The sequence below is a fragment of the Salmo trutta genome, chromosome 5 (genome assembly GCF_901001165.1).
Source record: "Salmo trutta chromosome 5, fSalTru1.1, whole genome shotgun sequence".
NCBI lineage: Eukaryota > Metazoa > Chordata > Actinopteri > Salmoniformes > Salmonidae > Salmo > Salmo trutta.
In genome coordinates this window covers 17,081,394-17,095,542 of record NC_042961.1, presented here as the reverse complement: position 1 = coordinate 17,095,542, position 14,149 = coordinate 17,081,394, and the positions used below count along the sequence as shown (strand labels likewise).

General features: G+C 41.8%; 1 protein-coding gene across 5 annotated transcripts in view; it reads left to right on the top strand.

Moving 5' to 3' along the window:
- Positions 1-14,149, top strand: part of LOC115193762 (protocadherin-15-like) — a 286,361-nt gene that overhangs the window by 125,953 nt on the left and 146,259 nt on the right. For all 5 annotated transcript variants that reach the window (XM_029752726.1, XM_029752727.1, XM_029752728.1 and 2 more), the window contains 3 exons: positions 3,168-3,338; positions 8,855-8,963; positions 9,122-9,234. In XM_029752726.1, the coding sequence (XP_029608586.1) occupies positions 3,168-3,338; positions 8,855-8,963; positions 9,122-9,234 (393 nt within the window). The remainder of the gene's footprint in view (positions 1-3,167; positions 3,339-8,854; positions 8,964-9,121; positions 9,235-14,149) is intronic.

Genomic DNA, 14,149 nt, shown 5'->3' with positions numbered 1-14,149 from the left:
CACCGTTCCTTCAATTCTGACCAGTTTCCCAGTCCCTGCCAATGAAAAACATCCCTGCTTCACTGTGGGGATGGTGTTCTCGGGTGATGAGAGGTGTTTTGTTTGTGCCAGACATAGTGTTTTCCTTGATGGCCAAAAAGCAATGTTTTTGTCTCATCTGACCAGAGTACCTTCTTCCATATGGTAGGGAGTCTCCCACATGCCCTTTGGCAAACACCAAACGCGTTTGCTTATTTTGTTCTTTCAGCAATGTCTTTTTCTGGCCACTCTTCCATAAAGTCCAGCTCTGTGGAGTGTAGGGCTTAAAGTGGTCCTATGGACAGATACTCCAATCTCCGCTGTGGAGTTTAGCAACTCCTTCAGGGTTATCTTTGGTCTCTTTGTTGCCTCTCTGATTAATGTCCTCCTTGCCTGATATGTGAGTTTTGGTGGGCGGCCCTCTCTTGGCAGGTTTGTTGTGTTGCCATATTCTTTCATTTTTTTTATAATGGATTTAATGGTGCTCCGTGGGATGTTCAAAGTTTCAATATTTTTTTTATAACCTAACCCTGATCTGTACTTCTCCACAACTTTGTCCCTGAACTGTTTTGGAGAGCTCCTTGGTCTTCATTGTGCCACTTGCTTGGTGGTGCCCCTTGTTTTGTGGTGTTGCAGCCTGGGGCCTTTCAGAACAGGTGTATATATATACTGAGATAATGTGACACTTAGATTGCACACAATTGGACTTTGTTTAACTACTTATGTGACTTCTGATGGTAATTGGTTGCACCAGATCTTATTTAGGAGCTTAAATTAGATGTTGTAATGAACAAAATAGGACAAACGCCAAAGGAGATGAATACTTTTGCAAGGCACTGTATAAGGAAATAAGTCGATTGAAATCAATTAATTAGGCCCTAATCTATGGATTTCACATGACTGGGAATACAGATATCCATCTGTTATTCACAGATACCTTAAAGAAAAAGTAGGGGTGTGGAAAACCAGTCAGTATCTGGTGTGACCACCATTTGCCTTATGCAGTGCAACACATCTCCTTCGCATAGAGTTGATCAGCTTGTTGATTGTGGCCTGTGGAATGTTATTCCACTCCTCTTCAATGGCTATGCAATGTTGCTGGATATTGACGGGAACTGGAACACGCTGTCGCACACATCGATCCAGAGCATCCCAAACATGTTCAATGGGTGACATGTCTGGTGAGTATGCAGGCCATGGAAGAACTGGGACATTTTCAGCTTCCAGGAATTGTGTACAGATCCTCGCGACATGGGGCTGTGCTGAAACATGAGGTGATGGCGGCAGATAAATGGCATGACGATGGGCCTCAGGATCTCATCATGGTATCTCTGTGCATTGAAATCTCCATCGATAAAGTGCAATTGTGTTCGCTGTCCGTAACTTATGCCTGCCCATACCATAACCCCACCGCCATCATGGGGCACTCTGTTCACAACGTTGACATCAGCAAACATCAGCAAACCGCACGACACCATACACAATTTCTGCCATCTGCCTGATACAGTTGAAACCAGGATTCATCTGTGAAGGGCACACTTCTCCAGCGTGCCAGTGGCCATCGAAGGTGAGCATTTTCCCATTGAAGTTGGCTATGACGCCGAACTGCATTCAGGTCAAGACTCTGGTGAGGACGACGAGCACGCAGATGAGCTTCCCTGAGACGGTTTCTGACAGTTTGTGCAGAAATTCTTTGGTTGTGCAAACCCACAGTTCCATCAGCTGTCTGGGTGGCTGGTCTCAGATGATTCTGCAGGAGAAGAAGCCAGATGTGGAGGTCCTGGGATGGTGTGGTTACACATGGTTATGGGGTCAGTTGGACATACTTCCAAATTCTCTAAAACGACTTGGAGGTGGCTTATGGTAGAGAAATGAACAATACATTTGTTGGCAAAAGCTCTGGTGGACATTCCTGCAGTCAGCATGCCAATTGCACACTCCCTCAAAACTTGAGACATCTGTGGCATTGTGTTGTGTGACGAAACTGCACATTTTAGAGAGGCCTTTTATTGTCCCCAACACAAGGTGCACTTGTGTAATGATCATGATCAGCTTCTTGATATGCCACACTTGTCAGGTAGATGGATTATCTTGGCAAAGGAGAAATGCTCACTAACAGGGATGTGAACACATTTGTGCATCAAATTTGAGAGAAACATGCTTTTTGTGCGTATTTCTGGGATCTTTTGTTTCAGCTCATGAAACATGGGATCAACACTTGTTGCGTTTTAATTTTTTGTTCTGTGTAGTTACTATTTGTTGTTACTGAATGGAAAATGAACATAATTGTCAGGAAAGATAGCAGCTGTTGCAGATTACACATTTGCAATTAAAGTGCAAAGCTTTTGACAAAGCCTCTATACGCTTTGATTGTTTGACTGTTTTTAATTCTTTGCTTGACTGACATGGTGTTCTAATCCTAGAATAAAAGCAGCACAATGATCATTGATTTGTTGTGGTTATGTAGAATTTTGTGTTCTGGATTATGAAAGGATAGAGACAGCTCCTCATCAAGGGACCATTGTTTATTCCTTCACAAGAAACAAATCCACAAACAACTTTTCAAATAGCCTACAAGTTACATAACCCATAATTACTTTTAGTCCAGAACTACCTAACAGAAAGGTCGGTCCTTTTTTCCTGTTTCCATTACTATTTATTTCCAAATTTGCATAACGACTCAAGGCTGTCTTTGGAGCTCTGTCAGATAACTGTTTGTAGGCTAACAGCCTAACATATCAGGATTTATTTAATTAGAACTTTTATAAGAGGAAGGGCAGTGGCCCCCAGACTCCCAGCAGGCCACATTAGATATTGGAAATCAAGTGGCTCTAATGAGACTGGTTTAAATGCTTAGGGTTTTAATAAATGCATTTTTATAAAAGATGTAGTGTGGCCTTGCTTATTACTTCTGGTCATTAGCCGTGAAGAGTCCCTGACAAGGATTATGAATCAGACACTGTAATGCTACAGAATGATATTTTAAGTAGAGCGATGGTACATGAATATATATTTCTCAACCCATTATGCTCACTAAGATTACAAAGTTGAAAAGAGAAATTGGTCTCTTTTGATTGATTTTGATGATATTTCAATGTGTTATTCATTAATAGCTTTGGTAAGTAACCATGTTGACTTGCATCCTACAGGACCGTGCCCCCTACGATGCCAATAGGCGGACCGCTACGACCACATTGACAATAGATGTTCTGGATGGAGATGACCTGGGTCCCATGTTCCTGCCCTGTGTCCTGGTCAACAACACCCACGACTGCAACCCAGTCACCTACCGAGTCACCATACCAGAATTCACCAAACCGGTACAAAACACACTGTGTGTGTGTGTGTGTTTTTGGTTTTGCTGTCCTGGGTACCAGAAGTCCTCACAAGGATAGTAAAACTAGAAGTCCTCACAACAATAGTAAAACAAGGACATTTGACTGATTCCCACAAGGTAAAAGGCTATTTTAGGCTCAGGGGTAATGTTTAGGGTTAGGTTAGTGGGGGTATGGGAGGGGATTAGGCTTTGTGCGTGTGTAAGCGAACAGGTAGTGAGTGAGTGAGTGAGTGAGTGAGTGAGTGAGTGAGTGAGTGAGTGAGTGAGTGAGTGAGTGAGTGAGTGAGTGAGTGTCAGGCAGGTGAGAATCTGACAAGTGTGTATATCATCAGTCACAGTGCTATACTGGCACAGACCAGCACCACGCTGGCAGAACAGCATGGCAGGAGAGTGTGGAAGTAAATGCCACATCTGCAGAGTTTGAAGTGTGAGTGTGTTCCTCACGCACACTAATCCTTGCTGTTTTGTCTCAGCATGGTCATTTAAAAGCATTTTCTGGTCTGGTGGAACAGCAATTATAGCTGAAGTTTCAATTAGCTTCAGACTAAAAACACCAGCTGAATTCCGGTCAAAAAGCGATAGAGATTGATATAGCTTCGGTAGGAAATGTAGAGCAGAAAGAGAGGGAGAGAGGGGTGGGGGGAGTCAGACTGAGGGAAAGAGAGAGAGGGGGGATGCGGTCGGGTGCTGTGGACCTGACATCTCTCACAGGATGTCGGAAATAAGAGGGAGAGAGAGAAAAGGAAGAGGCCTTTATGAGTGCTGGGAGGTAGTCACCAACTACAGTGTCAAACTGAGATTGGAGTTACAGAATGTGACAGTCCCATGTGTTTTTTGACAATGGACCTCTGTGTCTTCTCTGCTCACCCTGGGTCACTGGGTCCCTGAGGGTGTTAGAGAGAAAGTCTTAAAAATATGGTGATAGTGACTGAGAAAGGGAGAAGGAGAGGAGATGGACAGTGACCTAAATAGAGACGGATAAAGAGAGAGAAATAGAGAGTCATTGTGAATCCAGTTGTTGGCTGAGAGGAGTCAGGTTGATTTATAATTCATGATAAAAGGTTTGCAGACTGCTAAGTACGCAGGGCCGGGGAGCTGTGTGGATCTCTACAGTACAGTACCCAAAGCTCAGCTTTCTCATCAGTGGAAGAAATGTTGGAACCTAGAGAGCAGGAGGAAAAAAGTCTATCTCTTTCTCTCTCTCTGTCACTTTCTCAATCTCTTGTTCTCTATCTTGCTTTCTCTCTCGCTCTATTTCTCTCTCTATTTCTCTCTCTCTCTCTCTCTCTCTCTCACTCTCTCTCTCTCTCTCTCTCGTGGCTAAACCTCCTAGGCATACAGTGCATAGTCTAACCTTCTGATGGCTAAACCCCCTATGGGCTCCAAATCATAGGTGTATGACCGGTCGTACACACAGTAGGCCTACTGAATAAATCCAGGCTTTCTAGGTCCGTTTCCAATCATTTATATTCCGCTTCCAACCCATCTCCCCAACATGACAGAATGAGTGGTGTCGGGTATAGGAACTTGCCTACCTTGTTTTGTGCCGGCTCCTTTTCCACTGATTCAGACTCTTTAGTTTCGACTACAAATCTCGGTGAATCCTGCCAATAACGGCATTTGTTAGGTTCTAAATTCCGGCTCAGTAATCCAGATGTATACCCAAAGAAAGCTCTGGCTAGATGTATTCACCACACTAGGTTATGCAGCAGTGAGAGCAGATACAGAGTCACAACCTATATTTATAACCTCCAACTAGGCCTCCCATCCCAAACAGACCCCCCTTCTGTGTCTAGGATGAACGATCAATCTCTGTGGCTGGGCAGGTGGTGTTATCATCCCAGCTTGAGTCCGGTACTCCTTCACGCCTCTCAAAGGTCTTCTTATCAGTCAAGTTAGGGGGTACACATTATTCCAGTCCACTACAGTCCGCAACCTAATTATCCTTCTCATACACAAAGAACACTTATTTATATTTTTAAGAATAAGCCATGTATTCATACTAAGAAAATATAATGATATAAAACATTAAGATTATATAATGATATAATACATATTAAGAGGATATGTATCCTCCAAATCTATCTATCTATCTATTCTGGGCAGTTGAACCAGTTAACCTATGCGCAGACTCTGAGTACAAAGCTTGTCAATGGTTTACAGTTCATTACCAGAGTAAAATGGACAGTGTTCACCAGCAATGCACCCCCACACCATCACGCTTCCTCCTCCATGCTTCAAGGTGGGAACCACACATGCGGAGATCATCTGTTCACCTACTCTGCGTCTCAGAAAGACACTGTGGTTGTAACCAAAAATCTCCAATTTGGACTCATCAGACCAAAGGACAGATTTCCACCAGTCTAATCTCTATTGCTCATGTTTCTTGGCCCAAGCAAGTCTCTTCTCCTTATTGGTGTCCTTTAGTAGTGGTTTCTTTTCAGCAATTCGACCATTATCGTTTTTCGACTGCACTTGAAGAAACTTTCAAATTTCTTAAAATTGTCCATATTGACTGACCATCATGTCTTAAAGTAATGATGGACTGCCATTTCTCTTTGCTTATTTGAGGGGTTCTTGCCATAATGTGGACTTGGTGTTTTACCAAATGGGCTATCTTCTGTTTTCAACCCCTACCTTGTCATACATTTTTAACAAGTCACACCTGCATTCCAGGTGACTACCTCATGAAGCTGGTTGAGAAAATGCTAAGAATGTGCAAAGCTGTCATCAAGGCAAAGGGTGGCTACTTTGAAGAATTTCAAATATGAAATATATTTTGATTTGTTTAACACTTTTGTGGTTACTACATGCTTCCTTGTGTTATTTCATAGTTTTGATGTCTTCACTATTATTCTACAATGTAGAAAATAGTAAAAATAAAGAAAAACCCTGGAATGAGTAGGTGTGACCAAACTTTTTACTGGTACTGTATATCTATAAATATATTAATGAATAGCTTACTAACATTAATAAATATAAGAAAGATTATTAATAAATGTTTAAAATGCGATTTACAATATTTTATCAATGCTTTATGACCAGGGGTTATTATAAAATGTTACCAATTTGTTTTGCAGAGTTTGTTCAGTCTTCCTAGATTGCAATTCAAGGCTATATTATCAGCTTTTTTCTGGTAGTTGCTTGGAACCTGTACCTGCTGCAGTAAAACCATTGTGTTACTACAGTGCTTTCAGAAAGTATTACAAAGTGGGATTAAAATTGATTGAACTTACTTTTTTTGTACACAAAATACTCTATAATGACATAGTGGACATTTAAGAAAAATAAAACAATACATGTTAGTCAATACATGTTAGAATCACCTTTGGCAACGATTACAGCTGTGAATCGTTCTGGGTAAGTCTCTAAGAGCTTTGCACACCTGGACTGTACAATATTTGCATATGATTCTTTTTAAAATTATTCAAGCTCTGTCAAGTTGGTTGTTGATCATTGCTAGACAGCCATTTCCAAGTCTTGCAATAGGTTTTCAAGTCGATTTAAGTCAAAACTGTTACTAGGCCACTCAGGAACCTTCAATGTCATCTTGGTAAGCAACTCCAGTGTAAATTTGTCCCTGTGTTTTAGGTTATTGTCGTGCTGAAAGATGCATTTGTCTCATAATGTCTGTTGGAAAGCAGACTGAACTAGGTTTTCCTCTAGAAATGTTTCTGTGCTTAGCTCTATTCCGTTTCTTTTTATCAGAAAAACTCCCTAGTCCATGCCGATGACAAGCATACCCATAACATGATGCAGCCACCACCATGATTTAAAATATGAAGAGTGGTACTCAGTGATGTGTTGTGTTGGATTTGCCCCAAACATAAAGCTTTGTATTCAGGAAATAATGCTAATTTCTTTGCCACGTTGTTTGCTGTTTTACTTTAGTGCCTTATTGCAAACAGGATGCATATTTTGAAATGTGTTTATTCTGTACAGGCGTCCTTCTTTTCACTCTATCATGTAGGTTAGTATTGTGGCGTAACGACAAAGTTGTTGATCCATCCTCAGTTTTCTTCTATCACTGTCATTAAGCTCTTTAACAGTTTAAGTCACCATTGTCATCATGGTGAAATCCTTGAGCGGTTTCCTGCCTCTCCGGCAACTGATTTAGGAAGGACAAAAGGTATCTTTGTAGTGACTGGGTGTATTGATACACCATCCAAAGTGTAATTAACAACTTCACCATGCTTAAAGGGATATTTAATGTTTTTTATTTTTTTATTTTTTTACTTTTACCCATCTACCGATAGGTGCCCTTCATTTGCGAGGCATTGCTCTACTAAGAGACCTTTACAGATAATTGTGTGTGGTGTACAGAGATGAGGTAGTCATTCAAAACTCATGTTAAACACTGTTATTGCACACACAGTGAGTCAATGCAGTTATTATCTGAGTTTAATCACATTTTTACTCCTGAACTTATTTAGGCTTGCCATAACAACGGGGTTGAATACTTGTTGACATTTCAGCTTTTCATTTTTTATTAATTTGTAAACATTTCTAAAAACATAATTCTACTTTGACATTATGTGGTATTGTGTGTAGGCCAATGACCCAAAATTCTCAATTTAATCAATTTTGAATTCAGGCTGTAACACAACAAAATGTGGAAAAGGGTGTGAATACTTTCTAGGCACTGCTAATTCTTATGCTGTTTGGTGAGGGTTTTCTCTGAATGAATAATTGATGAGTATATTGTAAGTAATTACAGAGGCTAGACACACCTTATTAAGTAGATATGTATTTATTTGCTCCCTTATGGGTATTAGCTATCTGCTCTGGAGTCCTCACAAGAATGGCTGCTGGAGGAGTATTATAGTTAATCATCATTGTGCAGAGCTAGAGGGATTTGATTTAGCGCACCTCCATACATTGTAAAAGTGGTGGAGTGTGTTTGTGTGTGTGTGCGTGCGTGCGTGTGTGTGTGGGGGAATAAGGATTACAGTGGACCCTGGGATATAAATAGTTTCCCCAAGGGAGGGATTCTGCCAGAGCTGTTGGTTAGCCATGTGCCTTCCTGTGCTAGGGAAGTACAACGCAAACCGCTAAGCACACATCCACTTACAGTATTAGCCATATGTGGGTACACTAGGGAAATGCAGAGCAAGCTAATTAGTGCTAAGGGTGTCTATTAGCAATGAGTGTGCGTGAATAAGAGAAGTAGCCTAGCCTACAGCACAACAAACAGATTAGCTGTGATGTATGGTACTATTATGCATGTTGGTGAGAATTCTGAGGAGGAAGAATCCTAAAGCTGTTTAATTAGATTGTTAGCCTATTGTGTTAACAGTAGTATACTGTGTGAATGGGGACTGACTCTAACAAAGCCATAATACTGATATATTGTTTATGATATTTAATATTGAACATTTAATTGCATTTTGTCACGTTTCCCTTGTTCGCAAAAGGCTTAACAGTGTAATGGGGATACAAACTACTAACACAGTTAATTGGTTACTGACTCCCCCCTCTTCCTTCCTCCCTCCTTTTCAGAGTGAACTGAACCCGCTGGGGGTGACCCCACCTATTCGAGCTGTGGACATGGACAGGAACATTCAGCCCCCGTCTAAAAGGCCAGGGATCCATTACTACATACTGGTTGGTAGGTTCCTCACAGAGCTACCAGTCACGCACATGCATGTTTGCATGATCAGTTCCACTATTCCACTTTGATCCTTTATCGTTTAATCGCTAATGTCTTATCAATGGTCACCAATCATGCACAAAAACAGATTATTTGTGCGTGTTGTTTTACTTCAGGTCAGCCCTCAAAGTACCCAGACTACTTCTCCCTGAACAAGACGACCGCAGAGCTCCTCCTCTTGAGACCAGTCAGCAGAGACCTGTACACCAAATTTACCCTCATCATCAAAGTAAGCAAACCCACCTTTAACCTGAAATAAAGGTGCAACATGTATCACACTATCAACCAGATAATTTGGGTAAGCTTAGTCAGCCTTTAAGCCAGACAAAAAGCAACTAAACCAATACTTACAGAAGTGTCAGTAATCTAGGAACATGTGATAGGAATTGTTGCTGTAGCCTTCTTGTGAATCCTGATCAGAACTAGGGATTACCTCTGGTGATGAACAGAGCAGACTATCATCCACCCACCAGAAAGGTTGCCATGTACACAGAGAGGAGAGCAGAGGAGGGAGTGATCTCCACGCAGAGGAGAGGAGAGAGTGATGATGTGTGAAGAGCATGTTTTGTGTCGCCAGGAGAGTTGTCTATGGAGCGGGGCGAGGGAGGTGGAGGGAGGGCGATATCAGGCTTATCTAGCTGAGTCACATGGAGATGGAACTGGTGCTGGGGGTATCAGCAGGGAAGAAGAGAGAGAATTAGAGGTTTGTATCTGGAGACTGCTCTGGGTTAGCTAACAGATACTGCTTTACAAATAGGCCTACTGCCATTGAAATACATTGAGATCTTATACATCGAGATACCTGGAGGAGAGAAAATAGTATAACATAGTTGTATTTTATTGTCACTTGTTGTAGAATGTTCAGCACCAAGGACATGTTGCGCCAATGTTATCATTGATTCTGATGTCTCATTGGAAAAAAACATTTTCTCTCAGAGGGTGGCTAGGACAAAAATGAAAAATAAAGATGGGTGAGATGAATGGATGGGGAAAGAGGGGGAGACAATAATAGTCAGATCAATACAGAGGAAGGGGAAAGAAAAAATAACAAGAGAAATAGAGATAGGGGAGGGATTGAGGGAGGGGGGGCAATGAAGATTGAGTGATAAACAGTGACTGTAGGTGGCAGAGAGTTTCCTGCAGCCTGGTGTGTTCTAGCAACGGAACACAGGTAATTTACCACTGCCTCCCAGAAACAGGGACATTACTAAAGAGACAAACCACAAGGGAACATACTTCATCATCCTTTTCCCTCCTACCCTCTCTCTATCTGCCTAACGCTTTCACTCGCTGCCTGTCTCTCTCCCCATCTCCTCTTTCTAAAAGCATTTTCCCTCCGGTGTTCCTGAGAGTAGATTAGATCCTAGGGAGAAACCACAGGGTAGAAGTGGGTGGTGGGTCGATGGTTGTCCAATCTCATCAGTCTGAGATGGGCAGGAGGTGGGGGTGGTCACAGGAGATGGACACAGTGAAGATGTCTACCACCACCAGATAAATTGGTGGTGGTAGACATGGAAGGAGTGCTCTTCAAGCTGGGCAGCAGGAGGATATGAGAACATAATTGTACAGTCTTGAGAAAGATGGACAAATGAGGCAGCACTCCAAAAGTGAACGTTGGAAAGCAAGCAATGGGCAGGGGAATCTTTTATTTTATACTCCAATATACCTGCAATAGATTCTATTCAATTCTATAGATTCTATGCACAGGTACTCCGACCTTAAAAAGAAGAGAGAGAGAACGTCCTAAAGAACACATTTTCTTGTGAGTAGCTAGGTTTACATCTAATTGGCAACTTTTCATGCAAATATGTGCATTTTCCCACCAGTGGTGTGTTTCCACTGAACGAACTTGTGAATAAAAATCAGTGTGTTTTCGCTTTTTCGCTTAAGTTTTCATATACCGAATAAAAATCTAATGTTCAATGTGTTTCCTTCACATTTTAAACTCAAACGATAGTTTTGTCACAAAAACTGTTGCGTTAATAAATAGCAAATGTGCCTACTTTGGTCTTGGCAAGTACGCTCTAGCCAACAGCTCGGATATACTGTACAGTGCGGGTAGGCTGTGCGGGTTGGCTAGTCTACATGATGAGATTATTACTGATAAGAGCAAGAATAATTTAATTTGTCAAACGACAGTCAAGCGTCAAGTCACCAGAATTAGACCCTCAATATTTATTGGAAAGGAGCATCAAGAAAGAAGCGCTTTTACCACCCTGTGAAGTACATCGTAACTTATTTCATCTCTAGCCTAATGAACTGCATGGTCTCCCGAGTCATAGTGGGAGGACCACATACCATGTCATCACGTTCACTTCAATATGATGGTTGTTATATCAACATTTGCACATAAAGGCGTTTCCACCGCCATTTCTTGCATAATACATTTTACCGACACAAAAAGATACCACCATGTCAAACGAACGAATGATGTCGGCATTTATAAAATTGTACTGAAACTTCCTGTTTCCATCACAGCAATTGTGATTTTTTTTTAATGCGGTATGACTTTACTCGCACAAAAACTGTGGATGGAAACGTAGTTACTGTGTTCTCTTATTTGAATCTTCAGACTACAGAAAATCTACAGTACATACTAGTGTGGTGGGTCAGCAGGTTCCCTCTGCCAGCATGAGGGCATCATAGTATTCAGGTCACCTCTCTGCCTTCCCCCCTCCCTTCCTCTATGCCTCTCATCCTCTCCTCCTCGCCAGGTTCACTTGCAATGAAACAACATTAGTGTAGGAACTGCCTTAGATCAAGTAATTGTGTAAAATATTTTTTAGAAATGATGGTGGTCTGACTGTATGACTGCACTCAATCGGTGGCTCGTCATCCATGCTATGATATAGTTTCACATGCGTGTTAGGTTACAGTGTAACTATCACTAAAGCTCATGTGATACTTGCTGTTGAAGGTTGAACGGTTGATTGGCTGAAGCGACATGCAAATTGATGCGTGCTAATGTGGCATGTTACTGTAGTAATTTCCCCCACCAACTGTGATGCAATAAATGCTAAAACAATGGACGCAACATGTACGCCCCTGTGTTTGTGTCACATAGATTGGTTACAGTATCGTATTATACGCTGTCCATTACACAAGACACTGACATGGTTTGAAAAATGTTGAGTACAAATGTGTGTACCCAGTACAATGATGATCTCTTAGCTGCTGGGTTAAATTAAGAAGGTTATTTATGTCCCCTTAAAAAGACAATGTTTTGAACATGTCCTGGTCTTTGTCAGAACTTTCTAATAGGGTGTTGAATGGTGCATTGAATGTGCACACAGTTTTATGATTGCCTCAAGCAAACACGAATGCTGACATTTAGATTATGTGTCTGATTGCTGTGAATGCTTGTCAATAGCTAGGTTTAACATCAAGGATCCACATTACAAAATAACATGATTTGGATGCACTTATCCATTGAACTGGTTTCCATGGTGAGCAGCATGAGAAGGCACATTTTTAAGAGAGCTACTAGGGGTGCAGGTCTTTGCTTCAGCCCAGCTCAAACAGACTCAGTAGCGGTGCGTGAGGTAAAATCACTGAGGAAGCCAAGCCAGGAAAAAATCCATATTACAACCTATGTTTGCTCTATAACCCGTTCGTTCATAGGCCACCATGATATACAATAAGGCCGTGACAACAAAAAGACAAGTCAAACAGTGGTGGAATAAATTCAACAACACATCTGTCCGGTGAAGTCTGCACATATTGCACGTAACAAACAGTTCATATTTCCAACAGTTTACTATACAACTACTGATTTAGAAACACGGCGAGTTACCCCAAGTCAGCACAAAGAAAACAGGAGCACTTTCTCAGCTATTCCAGCAGCATTTCAACATAAACAATTTAACGTCATCAAATCAAGATACCACAAACAATTTAGTCCAATCAACGTTCCTAAATATCATGTGGCTGTCCATGGTGCTGATTAGATTTCTGTGCGTGTGTGAGTCAAATCAAATCAAATTGTATTTGTCACATGCGCCAAATTCAATACAGCCCCGTCGATGAGAATGGGGGCGTGCTCAGCCCTCCTTTTCCTGGAGACCACGATCATCTCCTTTGTCTTGATCACATTGAGGGAGAGGTTGTTGTCCTGGCACCACACTTCCAGGTCTCTGACCTCTCTATATAGGCTGTTTCATTGTTGTCGTTGATCAGGCCTACCAACGTGGTGTCGTCGGAAAAATTAATGATGGTGTTGGAGTCGTGCTTGGACAGATTCAGATTCAGAAAACGTTGAATGTCTTCAGAGAGGCAATCCATCTTGCAGCAGTCATAAAACATACCACATCTAAAAATGAAAAATAAATAGCAAAGGACTTTTACAAACAAATAGGCAGGGTAAGTGCAGTTTCATAGTGCAAGTGCTAAGTGCAATTAGTCCAACATTTTGTTAAGTTGCAGAATTGCATTTGGAATAAAAGAGTACTTGGCCCTATTTTTTTAACCATAGGTAGTCTGTACCTGCGGCCAGAGGGATGGAGCTGGAATTCAGAGTGGAGTGGATGGGAAGAGTCAACCGCTATTTTATTTGCCTTATGGAGGGCTCTGCCCAGGTAGAGAGATGTTAGTTCTTGCTGTTGCTGCCCCATGATTTTTCCGCAAGTCGTGACTATCTTGCCCAACCTATTTTTCTGTGCAACGTTGATATTCCCAAAGCAGCTAGTCAAGCAGTAGGACTGAATGCTCTCAATTAATGATTTATAAAATAGAACCACACAGTCATGGGTGAACAGGGAGTACAGGAGGGGACTAAGCACGCACCCCTGGGGGGTCCTGTGTTGAGGATCAGCGCGGCAGATGTTTTGTTGCCTACCCTTACCCCCTGGGGAAAGCCCGTCAGGAAGTCCAGGATCCAGTTGCAGAGGGAAGTGTTTAGTCCCAGGGTCCTTAGCTTACTGATGAGCTTTGTGGGCACTATAGTGTTGAACGCTGAGCTATAGTCAATGAACAGCATTCTCACGTAGGTGTTTCTTTTGTCCAGGTGGGAAATGGCAGTGTTGAGTGCAATAGAGTGCATCGTTTGTGGATCTGTTGGGGCGGTATGCAAGTTGGAGTGGGTCTAGGTCGGTAGTCATTTTGGCAAGTTACCTTAGTGTTCTTGAACACAGGGACTATGGTGGTCT